Source organism: Thunnus thynnus, chromosome 14 (assembly GCF_963924715.1).
Source record: "Thunnus thynnus chromosome 14, fThuThy2.1, whole genome shotgun sequence".
NCBI lineage: Eukaryota > Metazoa > Chordata > Actinopteri > Scombriformes > Scombridae > Thunnus > Thunnus thynnus.
Genome location: NC_089530.1, coordinates 10,785,779 through 10,812,000, shown reverse-complemented (window position 1 = coordinate 10,812,000; position 26,222 = coordinate 10,785,779). Strand labels below are relative to the sequence as shown.

Below are 26,222 nucleotides of genomic sequence, written 5' to 3'. Positions count from 1 at the left end.
TATTTTTAAAGCTTGATGCTTGATCCCGACTGACCTTTTGCTCCAATGTGCGCTCCAGAGAGTCCACCTTCATCTGCTCCTTCCTCAGACTGGCCTGGTGGGCGGCCTGCTCCTGCTTGGCTTTGGCCCGCACTTGAGCTATCTCTGAATTGGCCCTGGAAACACACAAGTAATGAGAGAATCAATTCACCTTTCTATGACCTCCATAAGCCTGGAAAGTCTATGAATATAATCTTTATAAACGCTGAATTTCAAATGGATTAAATATCAATAATCTATAGAAAGTGTTAATTACATTGGCCTGTATCCACACACACTTTATCTGGGCACTGATTTATTGTGTAATTAGTGTATTGTGGTGTTTTCCCTTCGAGGAAAAACTATACAGTCATGATAGAATAAACATGATATAGTGAGACTATGTATAGACTCACTTGTCTAGTTTCTCCTCTGCATGAATCTTCAGGGCTTGATAGCGCTGCTCCTCCTTACGGACCCTGGATAGATACTCTTGAGCGCACTTCTTCAGAACCTCTTCATTCTGCACAGAGTGAGAAATATTTTAATTACTATCCGTAAGTGTTGGGAAGCAACATTTTAGATGACTTACAAGGCCGGCCATGCTGAAAACGCTCATTAGTTGTGAATAATTTGTGCGTTAGTCACCTTGCGAAAGCCCTCCAGCACATCTTTCATCTTCTCATAACGTCGGAAGAGATCGGCAAGAGATTTTTCCACGGAGTTGAGGTCGGCTAAAGCCTGATCCTTCTCCATGATCAGCTGCTGGATGGTGTGGTGAGAGAGAGACTTCTCTTTCTGGTCATCCTCTGATAGAGACACACAAATATAGCGTGGATCAGATCATCAATCTATATGCTTAAGAATTTAGTGTGGGGGACACACATACTGGTTAGGAATGTACACCAACACACTATAAATATATTGATATGGATTTGTGGATTAGTACATGATTTAACAACATTTTAAACTACACTATATGAGTATTTCTGATAAACCAGTGGAGCATGCAAACAAACAAAAAAACTGAACAATGGGAAAATCACTGTAAACCAGAGACAGTGCTGGCAGCTGGGTTGTTTTGAGTGGCTTCTGGACCCTTCAGTATTAAATGACAAAGCTCCTATATGTCAGCCCCCCCTCCCAGCTTTCCCTTTCCTTTCCTGTCACAAGCTTAGATGATCAACCTGCTTAACGCACTAATTCTGCATGAATGGCTTTCGCAACCATCTACAGTACAGAAGCAAAGCGCAGATATGCATGTAAAGGTTGCCGGTGTGTGTCAGTGCATCTAAAAGGTTTTGATCTATTTGTAGAGGGTTTATTGTACAATCACGATCTGAGTGATAGCATAAAGGGCAGCAGAATAGAAAATGCCAAAAGATTCTCTCCTTTTTTACCCACTTAAAAAAGCACAGTAAACAATGTTTCAACATACAGAATGAAACACAAACGAAAATGGACAAGCAAATGTCACTGGATGTGAGGAAGAAAGTGAGCACATCTACTCCCCTCTCTGATGGACGGATGGAGAGATGTGAGCTGACACACACAAGTGAAGGACAAGTCCGCGTTACTCACCTGGCATGCCTGTCAGGGTTATCAAACAGTAAGGGGCAAAGATGGGAGCAGAACAGAAAAGAAGGGACTGTGTTAAGTCAAGCTGGGAGGGCAAGACACGTGAGAGAGCCGAGTGTTAGACACAAGCAAAGACAGATTGTTCTTTTTTTGTGACAGTGCTTTAATGAGAATAAGAAATTAAATTAGATAGCGGCAAAATCAAATTTTTAGAAATGTCCAGATGTGGCAGAGAAGATGTGAGAGCAGAGTGAACCTGCAGGGATATTTAATGAGTTCAGAGAACCTGGACAAGGCTAGCTTGTGTCAGAGAAAAAATCTCTGAAATCAGTGGCAATGGATTAGAGCACATAGAAATTACATGTTTTCCCTGGTTTGCAAATAAACAAGTGCAGCAAAAAATAGTGGCAGAGGTTGGGAAACAAATGGAATTTATGTGCACTGAAAAGAAACTTGTTACCAACCATAAAGCTGGTTTGAATATTGAACTCACCTATCATCTGTGCAATTGTCTTCTCATACTCAGCGACAATTCTCCTAAGGATGAGAAATTGTAGGTCATCAATATGTGGACGGGATCATTCAGTTCATGTGAGAATAACCTGTCTGTTTGTTTGCGAGATGTCTCAATAACAACAAATCAACATTATCAACATCAACATTAGTCAGATAGCCCAAGGATTACAGATTACATATAAATCTGGACATGGCATTTGTGTTTGTGGCCATACCTTTTACGTTGTGTTCATGTGCTGCTGAGAACATGTAACATTAAAAAGTTCAAGTTCATTGACAAATTTTCTATATTTAGAAATTTTGTTAGAATTTGGAGAAATGACAAACACTAAATGTTATCCTGTTAGCCTACAGCTTTACAAAATTGAATTATCGAGTATTGGCAGAGGTTTAATCTCTACCAAGTGCCCTACACTATCCTTAGCTTTGTATTTTTTTCATTTAATCTGCACTGTGTGCCCAGTTTCCATCTGACTCTTTTTACTCAAAGTTCCCCCACACTTTGAGCCAAGGACTGGCAGGACCCAATAGGAAGCCTTGTTTGGGGGAAAAGCAGGTTGCCAGAGGTAAGAGGATTGATTAGCCATGCCTCCCCCTTAGCCTCTTAGCCCCTCCTTATCCTGAGCCCAATCAGTCAAATGAAGTAAGCTCTGTTTTATCCACACTAACTGAGCTGTGGCCAGCTGGACCCACACCCACCACCTGCTGGCAGAGAACAAGGTTTCAGTACTGCATATCTTTATCTCTCCTGAACCCCTATTAGCAGCCATTTGTCAGACATAGATTTATCGTTTGTGGACGTAAATATGAGGGTAATTAATCCCAGTTTAGTCCTGTTCTCAGGTGGTGTATAATTCAAATAACAGCATTACAAAGCAACTAACATATAACTTGCATTTTCTCCAAAGCTCAACCACAGCCATTAGTAAATAAATAATAATTATCACTCATACTGCTAGATAGATGGACTTCTTTAAGTGGCTCAGCACTGCAGTTAACCATTGGCTTCGGCTGACACTTTAAGTGAGATAAACCCATTGACAGGTTAAATGGTGATAATAAGTGGAGTCTGAAAACAAGACACCACCATTTAGTATGTGTAGAGAGGTGTTAAATCCATACTGTATGGGTGGGACGTCGCTGTGATGTCAGTGATGACAGCCAAAGGTGTTACATCTTACCTCATCTCCACCACTTCCTGTCGGCTGTCTTCATACTTCCTCCTCCACTCCAGCACCTCCTTCTCTTTTGTCACAATCTGAGGAGCAGGATACGTTGTTTAGTAAAGTGTGAGATGCTGAATTGGAACATGCAAAGATGACACATACAATATTTGTGACTCATATTGCAGAAAGAAACATTTTTAGGCACCTCCTCTCGTGCAATTCCTAGTGAGTGGTCCAGCTCTCTGGGGAGATGGGGGCTCTCCCCTTCGATGTAGTTGGTGGTGGTCCTGGTGTACAGCGAGGTCTTGGACACAGAGCTCTCTACTGGAGATGACACTTCCCTCTGCTGTTTCCAGGAACCAAAGGAGAGTAGTGAGAGGAAAGGAAACATAGCCAGTTACAAACCAGACTGAGCTACAGATGGGACGCAACACACCCTCACCCTCAGGCCCACACGCACATTCTCAACAGGATTCCTGAACCAAACCGCAAGGCAGCATCAAACTATATCAAAATGTACCACACAGCAAAATCAATATGCAAATGAGGCAGGCTAGTGATTTTCTTGAAGACTTGGTCGGCCGCCACATGATTGGATGAAACAGTCTTCATAGCCACAGTATTAGCCAAGTGATTGGCTGATGCTGCCCCCAGCTGAGCAGTCATCACCTGCTCATCTCAGTATAGCTTGAATGTGATTGGGTCCAGGCAAGCCAGAGGGGAAGGAGGGCAGCACTTGATACAGCAGAAACTGCATCATATACAGGAGAGTAGGGATAGGGTAGCAGACTGGGTAGCATGGGAAACAGATGTTAGTCTCGTGTTAAATCACATTGCAATATAGTGAACTGGTCTTACCAAAGAACCAAAATGTTGACTGTAACCAATTGCATCATTTGCTCAATTCTTTCCCAACTACAAGGACATGATGTGAGGTAAAACCAGAAAATTCAGAGGATTTCTCAATAGAAAGAGTTAAACTTTGGATATGGTACACACATGTTCATGTGACTATTGCAAACTATAACAAAACTCTACCAAAAAACAACTCTTTACACAATTAATCATATTAAAATGCAAAAAAGATACTTCTTGGACCCCTTTTTGGTCCCCTAAAATGCAGCCCTGAGAGGGATTTAGTCATCCACAGGAGAGCCGGATTACAGGAGGATTTGATGAAATGGTGGGGGCTCACAAGGGACAAGAAGACTGAGACCCACTAATACATGGAGAAGAGAGTGAAGTGTTTGGTCTGGCTGGAGCAGTAAATCCATTATTTCAATGAAGGTAAAGACTAAAGTCCTGCTACGGTTAAATGCGGCAGAATTTATGCAACCACAGACTTTGGCTTTCAGTGAGGTACCGATTGGGCTTACCCTCCCAATTCAGTGAGGTTTAAACGAAAACTGTAAGCAAGCTGTCCTGTTTTGGTATGACATTTATCTCTGTCTTTCAGAAACAACACCCAAAAAAAACCCTAAAATGTCATTACCATAGCATGGCATGAAGTACAATAAAACAGAATATGGTACAGTATGCTTAATAACCAAATAACTGACCTGCTGTTGCACATAACAAACATAAGATCAACCTGAATCACACGTCAGGTAAAGATAACATAAGATTTGCTGTGGTACCTTTTCACAGCACTTTGCAAAGCTAGAAAGTAAGAAAGACATTTGCTCATGGATGTAGCAGCAAAACTACTTAATATGAACAGAAAATGGGATGCACTGAACACTAGAGACACAAGTTGAGGCAACAGAATACAAACACTACGTCAAACACAAAGAATACCGCAGTAGTAGGTGTAACTATAGTTTTCTCCCTAAGATGAATGAAAACTAGAGAGATACTAGATGTTACTGGAAAAACCACAACTCAGACAAATTTGCTCACAAGGACAAAGAACAGCTATTAAGACAAAATAGAGCTATGATAGTGATGGCACCACTCAGACTGAATGAAGCTTATGGGGTCTACAGGAGGAAGAGTGTACAGTGCACTCTGTCTGTATTTGGACAGCTGTTATAGCTCTGTACTCCAGCATGGTGGACTTCAAATGAAACAACCATTAGAAGGGTAAAGTGCTGACTTTTAGCTTTAATTTGAGGGCATATATCCATATTGAATAAACAACAAAGGAACTGTAGCCCTATCATCTACTGCATTGTACAAAAATTGGGGGTACAACGCATTAAAGGGCTTTGATTCTTACACTTTTACCCAATGTGGATGTGGACACCTTCAAACACACTTAAAACTGAAAGTCAGCACTTGAACCTCACAGTAATTGTTTCCTTTCTAATCCAGTGTGCTGGAGTACAGAGCCAAACTAATTAAAAATGTCACTGTCCAAATATTCAAAGGCTGAACTGAAGCTGGATTACGACGAGGACAGATCACAGGGGTGTAATGTTATTCTTACTTTGAGTAAGGGTGAACCGTTGATGTTCCACCGCCGAGTGTTGGGTTTCTTAAGACGAAACTGTGAAATGTGCGGGACAACAGCATGAGACATGGGCGGATAGAGGGCTGGGAAGTGCCTGGAGAATTTCTCCACCGGCCTTAAAATGTAGAGGTGCCTCTGATCATCACTGAGCAAAAAATGTCACTGTACTTATATCTAGGCATATGTTTTTTCAACACAAGCCTCACAACCAGCAAATTCCCAAATTCAACCTGAAATTCCAGCTAAACTGAATACTGACACCTGCCTGATGTAGCTGTTTGTTAGTGCTGTTAGTTTGGGTAAAGGCCAAAAACACAAAACAAGAATGTGACTGGGATTTGGAGCGATGAACAAATCAAGAAATAAATCTTGGACAGTGATATCCATTGAATGCCATCCCTGCTGATATTAAGTCTGATGTGAGACATTCCCAGTCACATTCAAGCCTCTCATGAACAGGCAACATGCATGTTGCCCAACATGCATATTAAAGGTAAGAGACTGTGATGACACAGCACTCTCTTCCTGAGGGGTAAACCTAAAAGAGCTCACTACTAGTCTGGGTGAGGGCTGGACCCATTAAGCCATGATAGAGATTTCATATGTGGGGGACTGAAGAGGTGGCAGGATTGACAATGCGGTGCTGCAGCCACCATGTTGATAAGGCCATGAGTTCACAGTCACACACAGAATGGTGTGTTTAGGGGGGGGGATAGGCAGGCTGAGAAACACTCATGCACGCACACTATAGCTGCGCACATGTGCGCTTACACACACCTGTTTTTCTGTAATCATTCATTAAAGGTGCACACACACACACACACACACATACAGCAGGTGCAGGCTGATTCAGCGCAGTACCTGGGGGGTTACAGTGGAGAGGGAGGGGCACTGAGAGATGCTTTTGGCTACCTGTAGAGCCTCTATCCTCAGGGCGGCAAGCACCAGCTCCTCCTGGGCCGCAGAGGGGGAGGGTGGTTGGGGGGGGGGGGGGGGGGGGGGGGGTGACGAATGTTGGGAGGGGGGTAGAGGAGGGGGTTGCGGCCCAAGAATGAGAGAGCAAAGGGAGAACATATAGAAACTTGAGTTGATCACACACAGCTGTCTACATTTCACACATCAGTCTATGCCACACAGTAAGCTAAAATAAACTGCAACTTAGGTAATAGGAGGACACAAAATGGGAAAATGAAAAGGCAGGGTGAAATAAGGTGGCACAATGTAATGTTCACACAAAAACACACACGATCACAAATCAGGGCCACAAATGGGCCACCAGAGGCAAGGCCGATAAGGTTTATCAAGAGGGGTCATGTGTGGTTTGTCAACACACCTGTAGTTTTTGGGCGAATGCAGTGGGGTTGGTCTCAGCGAGGTCAGGCTCCAGGTATTGCAGGGGGTCGTCACACCCAGACAGCCTGTCTAACAGGGGTATGGCCAGGGCTGGAGCAGGGGCCTCCATGGGGTCAATTCTAGGGGGCTACAGGTGCACCAGGAGGAGTAGGCAGAGGGCAAGGAGGAGGGCAGGGGTCAGCATGGCAAAGCAAGCGCTTGAGTGTTTGAGTGGCAGGGTTGGGAGCTGAGTCACTGAGTTCAAGCTGGGAACTTTGCGTGACTGTCTGGGTATTTGTTATCAGTGACAAGGCTTTAATGAGAATCCCCATGACTGCAGGGGGCCTACATGTCAGAGGGGGGGGCTACAATAACACATGTGCAGCGTGGCACTCTGTCTCCCCCTTGTGACTAAACAATGACATGGCGTAAATGTTACAAAATAAAAATTGACAAATTTGCCTTAAATGATGGTGAAAAGACACAGAGAAACATATGATCATGTGACAACTGCTCACAGTTTGAATCTTTATATCCCCTCTAGACAGGCAGAGACTCACCTGCTCGTCCATCTCTGTGCTCTGTGTTCGACTGAGTGCATCGCTTTCTCTCTTCCTGCCCTTGTCCCCAACAGAGCCCTCAGGACCAGGCCGGGAACTCAGCACCGGAGTCTTCACGCCCGCTGTTATCTTGGCCTCCATCTCCTCAAAACTCCTACAGAGAATGAGAGGAAGAGAGGAGAAAGAGGGAGGGACAAGACAAGTAATGTACCACTGTATATATGATGGATGAGAGTGTTAATGAAACACATTGCTGGAGCAGCTAAACTGTATGCATCATGCAATCAAAATTATTGTGGTTTACACTTCACACTTGACTGAAAAGTTGTACTTTAAAGGTTCTACAGTGAACATTCATCATTAAATACAGTAATGTAACAACACATATTTATAAAATATAGTGCATTAGAGTGTGTTGTACCCTGTGCAGGGGGAGCTGGGCTCAGATCCATTTGCACACGTATTCTTGGTTAAGTTGTCAGATACTGAGTCCAAGTTTAGGTACAAAGATGGCTTCTTCACAGACAGTGGCTACAGGACACATCAGACAGGAGAAACTTTTTAAGTAATTTTACTGTTTTTCATGGCAGAAATCACACATCACATATAAAACATGGTGCTATAAATGAGGTAAACAGCAAACATCATAGACAATCTCAAACAACATCTCTGAATAATATCAAATACTCACAGGCGAAGAGGAGCCAATTTTCTCCATGTATTCAATTTCATAGTCTTGCGCTGACACAGAAAGACAAAACATAGTTTTAGATGCAGAGGAAGAAATGGAGAGACATTTCAGCTGTGGTGTTTAGCTCTGGACTGATGGGATCAGAGGCTGAGGCAGGGCTGTCTGTTCTCTCTTTCATATATGACCCAGATGGGTTGAGCCAGACAGCCTCTGGGTAGAAATGGCTCTTCCGGGGGTCAGAGGGCAGTAGAGAACTGTGCCAACAGGCTTATTTCAGTGCCACAGCAAAAATCAATAAAGAGAAAAGTTGCTGATTGGTGTACACAATGGTTCATCCAAACATATGCTTTGAATTTCCTTTGAGCATTGTCTGTCTGTGGTATGCTTTGATCTCTGCAAGCATTTGTTTGCGCACAGGTGGCTGGAGGTGCAAAGAGGGAGTCAGACAGCTACATTTTGCCTCACCTGGATTCTGAAGAGGAAGACTGTTCTCGTTAACGAAGGACGTAAGATCGGATGGATGAGGGAAGTCCTGTTGGTCAGAGTTCAAATTTGCATCCATGTCTTGCAGGTTGGCCCACTTATGACTGGTGGAGGAGGCCAGCTTTTCTTCGTCTGTGGCGTGGTCGTCCTGTGGATGAAGGGAGGAGGGTTCATCTGCAGGCGTAGGCTCCTGTAACACAAAGTGAAAGAGTCAGAGAGAAGAAGGAGAAAATCAGAAAGACAGAATTGATAGACTCAAGTGAGAGTGATGTACAAATATAGAGAATGAAGTGCACACCTGGGATGTGTCGGACAGTGGTGATTTCTTTGGCGACCTCTTCACTCTAAAAGTGTTACTGAGAAACAAGAAAACAATCAATCATTGAGATCCAGAGTCACTCCACACCTTCAAGAAACAACTCTGTATTACACCTGTGTACTGTATACTTGCTACATATCACAAATGTGTATATAGTCACAAAATTAACATAATTTATTTTGAGTAACATTACTGTACATGTAACAGTATGACTTACTGTATGTGTGGCTGAAATGAACAAACTGTGAAATGTTTTTGACGAGGGTTTGAGGCAGTTTAGTAAGTGCACGGTCGCGTAAAGAGTTGTGGTGAATGAATGTAATGTTATGAATATTTTAATTGTCACACAAATCGGCAAATAACATAGATCCTAAACGAGAATATATGTGTTAATGTAGTTGGTTAGTTAGGAGGACAATTGTGAAAACATCATCTATTACTGTAGATTAACTGCTTTTGGGAGGTTTTTACTTTTGTTGCCTTAGTTTTCAATTAGGTCCTATTAAACATAGGTTCTCTGAGGGTTGGTAGAGCATTTGAAGAATTTGGATGGCATTTTACCCTTTTTGTAAAAAAAAAAAAAAGAATAGTATCATTCAGGATGTATCATCCTACTTCTTCCTCTATATTGAAAGTAAAATATGAGCTGATGCTTACTTTCATCTTTAAAATATCTGCACTCTGTCACAAATACATATTTTTGTGTCCAGGGTTGTATGGCTATGGTGCTTGATTGAAATCATTAAGAGTTCATATCAATGGGACAATAATAACTAGTAGAACTATATATCTTAATAAAGAATACAATCCATATTGTGTAGTTGTAATTTCACCACTATTACACATTGAATTATTCAACATTGAACACAAGAGGGAGCCCCTTCTATGTTACACACTTTCAGAATGAACACAGTGGCATGTCAGTAAACACACATCGACTAAAGATGTGTTGTTGGCTTATGTAAACAAACACACTAAAACACTTTCCACCATCCGAGAGGAACATTCCTCAACTTTTGTTTTTGAAAAGGTGCTGATGGAAAACTGGTGAAAACATAAAGTCAAATATCATAAATGTTTTAAAAGAGTGATAATCAAATGAAGTATCGCCAACAAACTTAATAACACATCACCATGTGTTTAGTTTGCCACCATGAATTGTACAAAAAGAGTTTTCTTAGTGATTCAACTGCATTGTTGTACTGACCTCTTTTGTTTGAAAGAGTCTCCACTGACTCATGCGGGAAATATTTTAGCGGCTAAATGTTCCAAGAAAACCAAAACAGTAGGCTAAAAGATGCTATAAAGCTGAGCTGAGGGGAACTGCAGACTTGGGTGATAATTCCCTGTGGGTTTGTCTATGAGTGACCCTTGTTGCATTACAAATAGCAATTTGATTCATTGTTAATATAAAAAAATGTATTGTAGCAGCTTTAATTACTCCTTTTGCATTTTGATCCTATTTCAGCAATTATCAAAATATATTATAGCAATATCAAGGGAAGTTTGAGATAAGAAGATAATAACTGACAATTTTTTATATTGGCACCTTCAAAAATGGGATTTAACCGGAAAAAATACAGAATGTGAAACAAAACTGAAAACAGGTGTCCTCCGGATAAAATAGTAAAGCAAATGGGAAGGATTTAAAATTACATTGTCTGATAGTGGTCACAAGGGATTGAGATGTTTCTGTTAATAGGAAGAGGGGACTAACAACAGGGCAACATGCAGTTTAAAGGGAGCCACATGGAATTAAGGGTCAAAAAGGGTGGATGGTTGTGTTGTCCCTGTACTTACAACAGACAACATAGAGAGGACACACCCTTGGACTTCCTGTGACATATGAGAATACACAGACACAGGTGACAGAGAGACAGACAGAGGACGCTGGCATAATAGACAAGTGGACCACGAACAAACACAGTGTAACCTAAAAAAAACAAACACACCGACAAAGACGCAGACATTCCTACACTTGAACACAATGTTCTCTAAGTGAGTGTTGACTCTCCAGTAAATGTATCGTCCTTGGGTAGTAGACTGTGATTATGATGAACTTACGATTTGATAGGAGTTTTCTTCTTCTTGGCAGGTTTGTTCTGATTTTGGTCCTCCAGTTCTGCAATATTGTCATTGTCATTTTCGACATCATAGTCATTGGATGACATTTCAAAGGAGGCTGAGGCCTTGGGAGGAGAGATAGCCATGTTGTTGGAGGATTTGAAAGGGTCTATGGAGTCATCAAAATTATTGGGGTCAAACTTATAAGAAGATCTGGGTAGTTTGGGAGAGTTGGCAATGCCTTTCTTAGAAGAAAATGGATTGAAATTTGGATCTTCCCACTTATCCGGTTCAAAGTTGTAAGAAACTTTAGGAATAGGTATTTCCTCCTCATTGCCATTCTGGGTTGCTGGAGGGTTGTTGTCCAGCTGTTCGGTTTGCACAGGAGGGGCCTTCTTCAGCCCCAGCTTTGGTTTCCTCAGAGGCATCTTGGCACCTGGTTTCTTGCCCAGCTTCTTGGGTGGAGGAGAGGCCGGGTGCGCCGCCTCACTGTTCTCCTCAGAATAGTCAAACTCCAGCCTTACTGACTGACGTTTGGGTAGGATGGGTTGCTCCTCGGGGTTTGTAATTGGCTCTTCAAGAGGAGCTGGGGGAGTGGGGTGACGTGGCTCCACAGCAGAGACAGAGGGACTCTCTGGGGGCGTAGCTATGGGGCCACACACAGGACTTTTACGACCAAGGACAGGGGAATTGGCAATTTTACTACCTCCAGTCTTGAAGGGGTCAATGTTCTCAAAATTTTCTGGATCCCAATTGTAGGACGCACTGGGAGGAATGGGGGAGTTGCCTTTGTCCGTTGGACTACCAGGTAGAGGGGTCTCCTCCTGGCACAAGGGTAAGGCAGGGACAACAATGCTCTCCTCTTGGTTGATATGATTGGTCTCCTCTGGCAGAGGGGGAGGAGTCTCTACACGGGTCTTCCTGGTCCTTCGGAGGGTTCCTCCAGGGCTCGGGGTTGCAGAGCTTCCTTCTGCTTCCTCCTGAGCCTGCAGAGGGCTGGAAGTTCGAGGCTTTGCCTGTTTCTTGATCTCTGGGGTGCTGCTGGATGAGGCTGGTCTTGGACTCTCTGGGTTGGAGTTCTGTCTGAGGAGAGGCTTCTTCTTCACAGACCCAGAACGGACTTTCTTGGGCCTGCGGAGTGTCCCTGGGGCACTCTCAGTGCCGACACTGAAGGATTCAGAATGCGGACGGAAGCCTCCTGCCGTGGATCCATCCAACAGTACAGGACTGTCTAGTTCTCCTCCCTGGAGGCTGAGGGAACGTGTCAGAGCGTGACTTGTTGAATCTGAAGCAAAAGGTTCAATGTTGTATGTGCCGCTGGCTGCAATGGGCTTGTTCTCATCAAAAACAATAGTCGGGGAATGGCAGGGTCGATCAGCTGAAGTGAAATCAGAGGCAGGATCACTGACTGAGGTGTCTGCTACTGCAAAAAATGGAGAGACATGGAATATAACATAAAGAGGTTTCCCTCAGCTGTTCATAAAAGGCAAAATCAAAGCAACATTTCAAGTTTGAAATGAAATTGGGATCATGATAAATTTTAACTAATTTGTGGATGAAGTGCAGGTGTAAACCAGCCTGCAAGGAGATAAAAGCTGCAGCAGGCTTTTGACACATCCAATTACAGAGATGAATGTGCTATAAATAATTCACTAGCAGTCCCTCAGTTGGGCAGAAAATCATAAAAAAAAATCACAAGAGAGATAGAGACTGAACTGATTGGTCAGATTTTCTCAGATGTCCCAAAAGCCTCATTTTTGTGCAGTGGAGATGCTTGTCTCAGCAAACAAAGCCAGATAGGTGGAATACTGCTTCATTCCACTAGATGGAGCAACAAGACTTTCTTTCTCTTATTCTTTTTTTCTGCTGAGGTTACAATAGTGTATCTGAGCATCATACTGTGTAAGAACTAAGCACACATCATGGAATAATTCTCTTACTGTACCTATGTCATCGGACGTTAGTTGTGGGATCTGGGGATCTGTAGGTGAAACAGCCTTCACTGGAGTTGTGGATTCAGGGGTCTCAAATGCTCCATCGGAGTCTGAGCTCCTATAACAAAAGATAAGGACACACTAAGTCAAAGCTTCTATGAATCAGACTGATATCAGTTGAACTGTGATGACTGCATCAGGATCATTGACACTGACATCACGTGGGGAAAATCTGATGAGCTGTCCCTCAGACACATCATATCATGAGGAACACATTTATTTCTCAAGTAAGCTGGTCCAATATCATTCTTTAAGGCGAATATTTTGTGTAAAAAGGGCAATATTTTGGTATGGATGTGCATAATACCAGGTAGGAAAGGCAGCATCTATTTCCTGTGGTGTGTATGAGTAAAAAAACACCCCAGGCTAGTATGTGTTTCTGTTTTAGTTCTAGTGGGCTTCTATAGCTGCAAATGAAAATGCTGAATCTGCACTGAGGTGACAGATAACAGCACATCTGAGACACAGAATCATTCCATCTCCACACACACATAGACCACCCATACACACACAAGACCAATTCAAGATCTGAAGATATCACAGCTATGAAATAAAAAAGGAAGGACTGAGGGGAACACCAAACCAAAAATGGAGAAATTACTAATTAGTGCATGATGCTCATCCTAAGCAAAAACAATACTGATCTTCTTTAGCATCAGACACACACATGCATGCAAATGTATTAACAGAAGCAAAGCTGAACACATAACCTTACTACTAGGCTCCATGCTCTGGTGATCAATTTATTATCTGACCATATGTAGGCCTAGCATCCCCATCCTGTCTCACCTCTGTCTGACCGGCTCCACGGCAGCCTTGATCATGTTATCATGATGTGAGCCCCAAGAGAGACTCCGAAGGAGCCCTAGAGCCGGATCTGAGCCCGGGCTGTCCCCGTCTCCTGCCCCTCCCAGCAGTGTATCCCAGCCCCAGCGAGCCCACTGCAGTGGAGACAGAGCCTGCCACGCACTCACTGCCATGGCTGCCGGCGGGTTACACCTCTCCGCACCACGATGCTACTGTCTGACACACACAGGTAAACGCCCACCGCTTCCTCCACAAGATCTCTTCCCCAGATGATGACAATCCTTTTCCTCTCCTTTCTCTCTTTTTCTCTCCAGTCCAATGTCCAGCTCTCTTTGTTTCCGATCTACGATCTCAGCCTTTCCACATCACTCCTCTTTGCCATATCAGTCTGCCTCTACTCCTCCCCACTAGGAAACGGTGCCTTCCAATCTAAATGAGACTGGCTGCAGAAGCCCACCGCCTGCATACTGTATATTCTGGCACTCTCTCTCTCTCTCTGCCTCTCGCTCACTCTCTCTCTCCCCTCTCTCTACTTTCCCCTCTACCTCTCTCTCCCCTCGCTCCTCGACCACTTTGCTGTATCCACACAGAACAAAAAGCAGTCTACTGCCTACCAGCCTAATGTGCTCTGATAAAGACTGCACATTATTCATACAACCACCACATCTGTATATATATTAAATATCTATTTAGCTCCTCCATAGTGAGAAAATTGACATGATATACATTTTTTAGGCAGTGCAAAGATGCACCCAGAATTTGCTCTACATACCAAGGTCATTTTACGGACACACTGAAGCAGAATAACCAATAAAGTACTATGAATAAAATATTATTGTGTGCAGGTGATGGCTTCCCCAACACATCCTTGGACAGTATAATAAAATTAGTCCCGTATAATGGACAACAAAAATGGCCATAAAGAAAAGCAATGCCTGGAGCATACTGTGTCATTATTGTGGACCACAATTCCAATCAAAAACACACAGAGACACAGGCATACTCACAAAAGCATAGAACAGATGAAGACCCCCACAGTTAGATGACACTTCCAAGTCTATACAGTCTATTGATCTAGCTGATCTATAGGGATTCACCTCAAGGCATTGCTGAAGCCATCCGGCGTCCTGTGGGGGTCTTTTGTCACAGACACATGCTAACATGGATTAAAAAAAAGCCATGAAAGAAAAGGGGATGCCTGGAAACACAATTGAACCATCAGTATGGTAGAATAGAATGGCTGGTGCAACGAAAGTTCATAACTGAGACATAAATGTTTTTAGAGGAGGCTGGTAATAAATGTCTCTGGCTGTCATGGTCAATATGTCTCCTATGCCTGGGGTCACATCACTGCAGAGATGGAAGATCTTCTAAGACAACAATATGGAAGAAGCAACATATAATAATGTGCTCTTCTGATAAATTGAAACAATTCATCAGGCTTCATAAAAGTACTAGACAGTATGTTAAAGCCCCAACAGGGGCTTAAATGATAAATGGTAGCTGTTTGATACGTTTATTCTCCAATCAAACCCCTTACAAACACCTCTGTTACTTTCAGGGTTCTGTGATGTGAAATGAGACAGCACATGGCCAAGAAGGGAGCCAGAGCTGTAATCTCTGTGAGGGCCCAGTGTGTCCCAGCAGGATAAGACTGGTCTGCCTGGAAATCCATCTGGATCAGTAACTGGGAACAAGGATCTTAATGTCAGATGGCCAGACAGGCAGTGGCAAAGATAGCTCCAAGGACAGGACCCACTTATAGAGTGAAAAATGCAAAAACCCAATAACTATACATCACACCAAGTTACAAAGACAAAAAAAAACACTCAACAAATGAATATTTTGCTCTGATGTCTAGCATTAAAATTAGCACTTACAATAGAAGCTGCTTCTTGAGAATGGATGAAAGTAAAACAGGAAACAGTGAAATAATAAGCTTATTAGGGCTCATTTCAGTGCGCCATTTAAGTCCTTGCAGAAGACATTTTTCATGCGACTGCAAACACTGTGTTGCTATGGTAACTGGGGGTTGTTCCCACCATATGTTCCACTATGGTGGAAAAAAAAGTGGCCCAACACACACAAACACAACTGAGGATTGCCTTGCCAACAAGGACCTGTGAAGTGTATTATATGATGTTGAAGACAAATAAAGGCACAGATTTATGAGCCAAGCAGCTGCTGTATCGGCATCATTCTGTTTATGTTTATCCTGCACTTCTGTTCATCCTAGAATTGTTAATACTGATCATCTTTATTCAGTGATACTACATATGGCAAATCTGGGGATGTCTATTCACACTCTTCAGCTGCTCTTATGTTACCTAATAGCAGACAAAATATAGGAAGAGGAAGAGTAGCGTGTGGGTGAGCAGTCAGTCAGGGTATGGGGGCGAATAGAAACAAAGGGAGCAGCAGTTAATAGCAGCCTCTCACAGGCTGAGATGACTGCCTGGAGACAGGAACTCTGCAGTGCGAGGCGGGGAGATGTTGCATTTCAGACTGCCAGACGTGTCTCTGCTACCAGCCAAATCCAACTCAGCCTGTCTAAACAGCTTTCACAGCGCTGGAGGGACAGCCATCGCCAGCCACAGGGAAGAAAGGGAAACTGGGCTAAACTGACATATAAACCCAACACCACCTGTCTGTCCTACATATGCACATTCTTCCAAATAAACATGAACATTTAAGATGTTGGTACAGCCAGTAAACATGAGCAGTTTTCTGCAGAATATGTTACCATTAAAGAGTGGTAAATGTGATTAGATGGAAGCTGATGGGAAGGGTGCTAAAAAAAAAAAGAAGAAGAGAGGGATGAATAGAGGCAGGCTACCTGCTGCTGGTCTCCTACTGTAGCAGCTGTGTGATTAGCTTCAATGGATTAGCTGCTGCAGACTCCCGCCATCGTCTGTCGGCTGTCAAGACACCTCTAAACCCTCTCTGTCTGGACTCCGACTGTCATCTATCTCTTTCCATTCTCCTTTACCTGTAATTCCTTCCTTTTCCCTCACCTCCCACTCTATCTCTCCAGTTCATCATCCCTTTGTTATCTTTAGCCTCCTGCCTCATTCAGCCATCCCCTTTCCTCACTGCTGTTTTTGAGCAGGTTGATTTGTGCTTTGCTGTTAGCATGTTGGACTGGTGCTGGGTACAGATATTAAAGACAAAAAGGAAAACCACAGCAGCTTAGTCTGGGATAGTCTTTTGTCAACATAAAGGGGGCTATATGGAGATATCAATGTAATATAAACCTGTCACATGATCTGCTTTACCAGATATCAGAAACAAAATAATGATTAATGAATATCTTGTATCAGTTAACTTAGATTTTATCTTAAAATACACCCAAGCAGATAAGAAAACATTGTAGATATGAATTTGGGAGGTAAAATGTTTTACAATGACTGAAGAAAGCAAATTTATGTAATAATATAATAGTTATAGTATATATCTGTCACTCATTAAATACACTCTAATGTTTGTCCTATAAGCTAGATGTGATGAGACCAACAGAGGGAGCTCCTGTGCTTTTATTCCTCTGATGAATGAGTGTGACTGTCTGGATATGAAGTATTACATCATGGGCACACTACATCCTGTGAAACACCACAACCTATTTTCATTTTACAAGAGCCTCTTTAGTTTCTACACAGATGTGTTTTGGTGAGCAGGGAGGAGCTTTGTATAAGCTTCACAACGTGAGAAGAGCACAAAGCAGCTCTGTCTTGTGCAAAATGATTCTTCAACCTCAGGAAATGAAATCTTATGGAGACTCATTCTGCACCTTTTGCAGGTTGTATCAACAGAACCTGGAAGAAATGTGTTTTCTTAAAAGAGCAGATGTCTCTCAGTTTCTCTCCCTCATCTCCATCCAGACTGATGTCAACATCAATCAGTCCACAGCAACAACCTCCCCTCTGGAGTCCGGTATCCCTTTGTCCAAAAGATTAACTCATTTCACAGCAATGCTCAAAACAAAAGAACCACTGAGACTCAAGAGTGTCCGACTGATGATAATCTCTGTGTGTAATACCCCACCTAGCCTAATCTGAGACTTTGACTGCAAGCAGATGGCACATTAAAAAACAACAAGCCATGGTGCGGTAGAGCAGCAAGGAGGGGGTTAACATACCTCACCATTTTGATGATGAGATCAGATGCTAGGTTCATTCAAATCATTACGGGAAACACACAGGAAAGAGGGACAGCATCCCAACCCCCATCACTGCAGACAAAACAAGAACTGGACTCTTATTTTGGATTATACCATTATTCATAATATGAGACTAAAAAGAAATTTAAAAACAACATAATTTGCTCCAATCCCTAATCTTAACACTTCCTGATAAAAGCGCTAAAGTGAAGTGTGAAGTGTGACTGCTTTATATACTGTAAGTGCTTTTGACAGTGTTACACAACTAACAGTAAAAGCCTTTAATGGTGGGCACAGCGCTTCTGTTGTGCACACCTGTAGGAAAGCTGAGCAGCTAACCCTGCCATCCTCCAATAAGAGCCTGCACTTTGCTGCTGATATTTTTATAAAAGTATTCAGTCCTCCAAGGTCTGAATTAAGCAGAGCTTTGAAATGAAAAAATGACTTATATAAATCATTGATTCCTACATTACATACAACACATACACACACAAATTCACTCCATCCCTCTTCTCCATTTCTCCCCCGGTCCTTGCTCCCCCGTGCAGAAGTGTGTCTAAGATATAAATAAAACATAGCAAAGTGGAGCACTCTTGCTCTGTCTCTAACTCTCTCTCTCTCATCCGCTGATATTCCTTAGTGATCTTCCTCCACCCCCGCACGACGTGTTCTATTTCAACATCGTCACCAGCTCCTGCTCCCAGAGCGGCAGTCGCGTCCTCCTTCACACAGAACAAAACATCACCCCACCAGCCTCCCAGCGGCCCCTACTGTACTCATTGCCTGATTCTGGTTCCCACAGGCTCCTCTGAAGCACTATTATGTTTGAGCCATACATACTGTACTGTAGTCTAGGCACAGTGATACACATGTACTCTATGCATGTGGCTGCTCACGTGCTCCGATCCCCCTCATCCTTATTTACATCACAAAAACAAACAACAACAATGATGACGCGCTGAGTTGGTTGCACTGGAGTATTTGAAAAGGCTTTAAGGCAGTATACAAGGAATGATAGAATAAGAAAAAACAAAAATGCGTCAAAAATATAACAGAGGGAGGAAACAGAAGACAACATCTCATAGTGTTGCTCATCAGGCTTAATCCAACAACAATAAATGACATCAAAAATGGCCAGCAATAAATTTACCAATAATATAACTCACAGGTGATTGCAATGTGCATAATAAAATCATCCTACCCTCAGGCTGAACATTTCTGTTGCACAGAAAACCAATTCAAAGCCATGAATAAATAAAAATATACATATGACATCAAAGCAGAAGCAGTTGGAGCTACTCCCCAGTCCTCCAGCTTTTAAATAAAGCATCTCCGAGGGTATTGTGAAGATCTTTTGTAGCATTCTCTTCTTTTTCATGCTTTTTTTAAATTGGGGATCACATATCTGAACATTTCCAGACAGATTATTGAACAGGAAGGCACGTTATGTCAAACTCACATGTGTTCTTGAGAGGGACAGGGGGTCTGTCCTTGCTCCATGGACTCGTTGGCTCCCATCCTCAGCTACCTCTGCCCCCCCTGCACCCCCTGCCTGCTCCTGCTCCCCAGCCACCCGCCACATCCACCTGCCCCCCGCCACCCCAAAACCCCTTCTCCTTTCGCTGTTATCCTTCCAATGAGGCAGCCTGTGTCAGAGGAGGTGAGCACCAGCTGAGCTTACTGTGCTGCAGTGCAGAGGATGAGTGAGTCCTGCTTGCATCAGGAGCGAAGCAGTGGATGATTAAGGGTTCCTCACTTTATGCACAGCATCCCTGATCCTGTGCTCCAGTACAGACCGTGAATATTCCTGTTTTCTCATCTGGTGGTTGCAGGTAAAATGATGCAACACCAGGAGGAATCAAATCTTGAAGAGCAAAACGTAAAGGATAGAATAATCCAAAACGAATAGGATGAAATAATAATCCTGCTTCCTTGCCGTCTTGCATGTGTGTGTGTGAGGTGCCTCTTCTCTGTTTGGTTGCTGATATCGCTGAGCTGTGTTGCTGCTCGCACTGCCTCCTCCCCCCTCTCTCCTCCACTCTCTCCCCTCACACCAGCTTCCTGTGCCTTTAAAAAGACAAGCAGCTTTTTCTAGTCTGCTACCGCGACTATGCAGGAGCCAAACAATAGGACCCCCTAAACCACACTGATTAACAGGACCTTTCTCTTTCGCCCTTTTTTCTCCCTTCCACAGTAACCATACCTCTCGACTTTGTGTTACCAGGACCCCCCTCTTTCACCTTGTGAGATGCATGGTGAAAATGTAATTTTTTGTGCCTCCTTTATACACAATGGAAGCTTCCAGCACTCAGCGTGGCCAACCAGAGTGATGCCTGAGGTAAACAATAGACTCTGAGAAACTAGTATGTGTTATTCAACTCCGACCCTATTATATTCTCTTTCATTCAAGCCCCTCCATCAGTAATTCTGTCCCAGCACGCATACATGGAACAGGCATAACGAGACAAAAAAGGACAAAAATTAAACTTTTAAAATATCATATCCTATTAAAACCTTTCAGCATCCACTAACAAGGAAAGCAAGAAACAACCACAAAAAACACAACTGTAAAATTAAGGATATCTCTTTCTTATTTTTACTACCAAAGCTTAATCCAGAGGTGTCACTCTTCGCTAAAGAGACAAGGACATACACTTCCAGGCATATACGCTTTTCTAAATGAATACTGTCTCTGTGTTGACTCCCTGGGCAGCAGGCTGGGTCGGTGATCTAATTTACCGGCACTCTCGACAAACCTTATAATGATATTCTGTCTAGCCGTGTCTTTCCAATTTGTCTTTTTTAGACATCTGTGTGTGACAGACGCAGAGAATGTGTCCTGTGGGATAGAAATAAGATCAGGAACAGGTTCTACAAAGTTCCCGTATCGATTGTCAAGAAGAAATGGGAAAGAGGGGCTTCTGAAACACAAGGAGAATAAATCCATTGTACGCTCATGGGAAAGTGAGGAAACGAGGGCTCGCTACAATAGCAACTACAGCCTGTAGCACTTGTAGTCACAGAAACTTGCCCTACGAGAGTTTCAGGTGTCGACCCTCTGATTATGTGGACTAAAAAGACAACAATGAAATGGGCAATCTCCAGTTCCACTGCACAGCGTGGAGCACAAAGGCCGGCGCTCATGTCTGACCCAACATCACATTTGAAAAGGGGAGTGTTTGCATGTAAACCCAAACCCATTAATTGATGTTCACATGGAATATCGATGTGTTTCTAGCCTCGGATGGGCCCGTTGGTCGATGTTTCACAGCCAGAGGGGACAAGTAAAAATGCTGCCCACTCACAACTCCCCACATAGACCCTGCTAAAGCATAAATATTGATTCCTTTCCATCCAGACGCCCATACCAGTTCAAAAATAGATCTAGGGCAGCAAAGCATATGTGTGATGTACAAGTTCCTATTCTATTGAATATGTAACATAAGTCTGGTCTGGCACTTCAGCTTCATCTGTAGACTGAAGGAAATGAAGAAATAAAAAATTCAACAAACTCAGGCACTGGAAGATATTGCTGTGGCAGTTTTTTTCTGAAAGATTCATAACTGCGCTCAAGAGGAATCAGGGTCACTACGAACTACACTTACCACTTGCTACTTGAGAATGTAATATGAATGCCTCTAAGCAGACTGTGTTGGAACAGAACAATGCATTGGTGGAAAGGTTGACAGAAACCTTTTTTAACTTAAAAACATGGCAGTAGATAAAATATAACCTCTGTGTACCAGTGAAATGAGTTTCAGCTATGAAAATTTTGATTTCAGATGGTCATTTTTAGAAGCTTGTTGTTAGTTACAGATTTATCAAAGCTCTGTCTAACTTTACTTGCAAATACTTAGTGGGCTCAAGTTAAACAACTGGACCAAACAATATGTTCCTTAATTTGGCACAGAAAAAAACCCAGAAAGACTTAAGAAAACTTAAACAACCATAATCAGGAAAAAATGTAGCAAAGCTCAGGGAGGACTACAAAAGAGGGGACCAGCAGCAAATAATAAGTGTTGACTGAGTGAGGGATAACAAAATACCAAATAAAAGTTTAAAACAGTATGTAGATAGAAAGAGTTTGTGATGAGATCATAGATCAAGATGTAATAGATGTCTATAAGTCCTGACATGAAGAACTGAACTGAAAATATGGTTCAATGTGTCTGTGTCAAAATTATGATATATAGAATATAGACTTTGCAGTAAAATGCAAAAATGCCATATTAGTCAAACATGACTGTACCTTTAAATTTATAGGACAGATTTTTGTTTTGTGTAAAAGGCTCAAATACGCTATCAGACGGAGATATGAAAACACACTTTTATGTGTTATCAAACTGAATCAAGCAGCTCCGCAGGTGACAAGCGGTCCAAAGGTGTGTTTTGGGGAATCCTGGCTTCAGATATCTATGATAGGATCCTGGGTGCCCCTCTGATCTTCCTGCTGAACAGCTGCTGGAGAGCAAGGGGTTTTTGAAAAAGTTGCATTGATTCCATAAACAATCCCTCCTGGGATCGATTTCCTGAGGCTGTGTCTACCAAAACATCCACTCTCAGGCTTGATCTGTCTGCATTTACAGCATGTCTCATTACATAGTATTTTTGAAATCATGTGGCGTTCCTTCTCTTTGTTTAATCAAAGTAAATGACAAAAGCAATCAGTGGAGTAATCACAGCACTTCAATGGGAAACCTCAAAAAGAAAGATAAAGCAAAACAAAGGTCTTGATACCCATACACCCATGATCTCAATCACATACATGTGTGACTTCATAAGATAAGTGAGATGAATACATTTTTCACAAAACCAGGTAAATGAGGAGTGTTAGCTGTTAAAAACTGCAGCTTGTACATATAGAGAAAAGAAGAGAGAGGAGAGAAAAGTGTAATTATTCTCATCACAAAGAAGGTAGTAAGTGGGAGGAACTGAAAGATTTGGGGGTTTTCAAGGGAAACAAGAAAAACATAAGGACCAAGGTGCTCATCACTGCTACAGAGTGTCTTCATGACAGAAAGCCTGTGTAAAACGTGTGGGAGTCACTGACAGATTTATCATTTTAAATTAATTCATTTAAGTAGGAAGCCTGCTTTGATTTTTCTCACAGAAAGTGTTAATTATTACTCATACAAAATCTCAATGAATCATTCAGGAAAAAGCACTTAATACATGTTTGTTTTTGAATGACTAAAATCGTGATTACCATATGCTGAAGGAAAACAATTTTTTTTTTAAATTTGTGAGGACATACGTTGAAGCCGTAGCATTGCCAATCATTTGCCCACCTGAAGTGCCTTTGAGCAATACAATAAATGTCTAGCAGCCCTGAGGGAGTTGCTCATTCCCTACAAGGACTGAAAAACCATCACATTATTAAAAGTGAAGACTGTATGTTTTAGTGCTCTTTCAATTGCATATGACCTTCATACTTGAACTAATGTATTAGATTAAAGATATAGTTTATACCTGCATGTATGTTGCCATAGTGTATGTATATATGTTCACAATCTGTGACGTCCAATCAGAATATTCTGTCCATGTTACTCTGTTGGTCTCCTCTCCACTGCTCCACCCTCTCAGATATCATAAATAATATAACAATACTATACCAATCTAGCCTTCTCAAAATTCTGGTCTTCTCTGAGCAAGGGAGGTGTTCTGAGAGCCAAATAGTCATTATCCATGAGCACACATGCATAATTACACACAAAAAATATGTCAGACATTTTAGACAATTTAACACTGATGTATCGTGAGATACATGAGAGTTGCTGGTGCTGGTGTGCCTCCCCATGTTACATTCATATGCCAGGTATCAGCAGCATTCAGACAGCAGGTGTCTGCAGCATTCAGACAGCAGAGTGCAGACACAGGCTGGTAGAATAAGACGAATGCTCAGCTCTGTAAAGGGAAGCCACCCTCTGCTGGTTGTAAATAACACTGCACTTAAAAAGTGGCTGAGTCATTCCCTCTTAAAAAGTGTATGAAATACATTATAAAGCCAAGAGGGGGAATGCTTAGTATTATCTGCGGGAAACCGTGCTGATAACAAGATAATGAGCAGGTATTAAATGCAATCAGTGTTATGAATGAAAATCATTGTGTTGTGAGCTGAAACAGTGGCTCTGTGTCATGACCGGAGTGCTACACACGCAGCTTTAATGGCAAGAAATCAGCCGTAATACGTCAAGATGGGGAAGATTGTGTGAAAAAGTGTAGTGTGTACTTGATCCTGTAATGTTTAAAAGACCCATTTATGAACATTTCACCCTTATGCTTTTGCTATATCCACCATTAAAAAGCCACAATTACACAGCACATACATTTGTTTCCATAACCACTAAGTTCATACATTGGCAAATCTTGTTTCCTATTAGTTCATGTGGTAGACGTACATAGCAATGATAAAATGTAATCTTATGAGTGGGGTGACAAGACGGGTTGCTGACATAACAGACAAGACAATTGCTCTGTATTTATATATGTATTTATATTATATATATTTAGAAATTGGCAATCAGGGTGCCCTGGGGGTTTAATGGGCTAACCACAAAATCCCTGGTCTGAATCTGACCGGGGATGTTTTGTTGCATGTCATTCCCCATTTTCTTTCTACTGTCAACTCTAATGAAGGCATAAAATGTTGACAAAAATACATAATGCTGTATGTTATCCATGTCTATATGGTGAGAACTGTCCAGAAAGAAAGAGGGCTGATATTTTTCAGTTATATTTTAATGTCTTAAGTTATACAAAGAAAATGTAAGTTTCTCTCTATGTTCAGGAGCTTGAAAAATCAGCATCTCCGAGGCAATTTAGTGTGCCAGACGTCGATTTAATGCTCTAAACTTGGGTTAAAAGGATAAGGGCATGGCTACTTTTCATCAAGCAGGCTAAAGGGACTAGTGTCAGAGCTGGACAAATCTACTGTAAGGTCTTAAAATGAGTGGAGAAGAGGCATGAAAGGAAACTCAGAGCAATTGCAACATTTTTAAACACAAACAAATGACATGCCATTAATTCATACTGAACATAGCAGTGAAAAGGGTAATGACCACATGAGTGAGCAAAGTTCGTGTTCATACCTTGGAGGAGGGTGGCAGGGTGCAGAGGCAGGGCAGGGGTCCTCACTCTGGTGAGCAGAAGGTGCAGGAGGGGAGGCAGGGGCTGGGGGAGGAGGAGGAGGAGGAGGAAGGCAGGGGGATGCAGGTGGGGTTGGTAGAGCTTCAGGAGATTGCCTCTCTGGGGGTGTGGGAGGAGGTGTGGGGAACTCTGCAGTATCACTGAGGTGTGGAAGGAGGGCAGGCGGGAGGTGGGGTCCAGGGGAAGTGGGGGGGGAGGCAGGGGCACGGTCACGTTTCTCTGCCTGTTCAGTGAGGGAGGGCCTGCAGGGGAGGGAACACAAAACATCAACAGACAGACCGAAACAAGACGGCCAAGTACGGCGATTTGGAAAGCCCTCTGAGGACACATTCCATTTTCTTCTATACGAACGAAGCGTGAAGGAAACTTACCTCAAAGCAGAGAAAGATGAAGCACTCTGCTCTGTGCCTTCACCTAAACCTAGTAGTGACTTGAAAAATAAAAAGCTCACTCCAACCATCCTAAGAATGATTTTTTATTTAAGTTGTGCAAAACTGAAAATGTAACTCTTCTCATCAGTCCCTTTACATGATGGTCCATGTTTTGACTTGCCCTCTGTAGTGAAGTAGCCTGTCTGAGGGTGTCTGGCTCTGTCATCATTGGCCACCTGGTGGAGTGGATTTGGCCCTGATCCAGACGGGTCTTATCAGGAGCGTGGTAGGCTCTCTAATCTGACAGGCAATGCAATGGACGCCCATGCAGCTGTTCCCCACTTGGGGCATGCCTCCTGTTTAGCTCTAAAAATACTCCAGTAGCCTCCTCTACAGAATAGAGCTTCACAATACCTCCATCAGCTAAAGCACATTTAAAAGTACCAAGCCAACTGTCTGCTAGGCTGTCTGCACTTTCCACACGTCCCTTCCAGCTCGTTTCAGACTGAAAACTCAGCTCTGTTATTCTCCATCTCACTCTCCAGTAAAGTCAGAACTTAATAACATTT

The 26,222-nt window shown here is 42.6% G+C and overlaps 1 protein-coding gene across 10 annotated transcripts in view; it reads right to left on the bottom strand.

Moving 5' to 3' along the window:
* Positions 1-26,222, bottom strand: part of tacc2 (transforming, acidic coiled-coil containing protein 2) — a 52,832-nt gene that overhangs the window by 1,055 nt on the left and 25,555 nt on the right. For 7 of the 10 annotated variants that reach the window (XM_067609771.1, XM_067609775.1, XM_067609777.1 and 4 more), the window contains 16 exons: positions 25,225-25,524; positions 13,125-13,231; positions 11,180-12,602; positions 9,095-9,152; positions 8,779-8,986; positions 8,314-8,363; positions 8,044-8,153; positions 7,623-7,776; positions 7,064-7,210; positions 6,592-6,684; positions 3,484-3,624; positions 3,294-3,370; positions 2,090-2,133; positions 667-827; positions 435-541; positions 35-155 (listed from right to left, as the gene is read on the bottom strand). In XM_067609771.1, coding sequence (XP_067465872.1) covers positions 35-155; positions 435-541; positions 667-827; positions 2,090-2,133; positions 3,294-3,370; positions 3,484-3,624; positions 6,592-6,684; positions 7,064-7,210; positions 7,623-7,776; positions 8,044-8,153; positions 8,314-8,363; positions 8,779-8,986; positions 9,095-9,152; positions 11,180-12,602; positions 13,125-13,231; positions 25,225-25,524 — 3,301 coding nt within the window. The remainder of the gene's footprint in view (positions 1-34; positions 156-434; positions 542-666; positions 828-2,089; positions 2,134-3,293; positions 3,371-3,483; positions 3,625-6,591; positions 6,685-7,063; positions 7,211-7,622; positions 7,777-8,043; positions 8,154-8,313; positions 8,364-8,778; positions 8,987-9,094; positions 9,153-11,179; positions 12,603-13,124; positions 13,232-25,224; positions 25,525-26,222) is intronic. The other 3 variants (XM_067609774.1, XM_067609779.1, XM_067609780.1) reach the window with 3 other exon arrangements.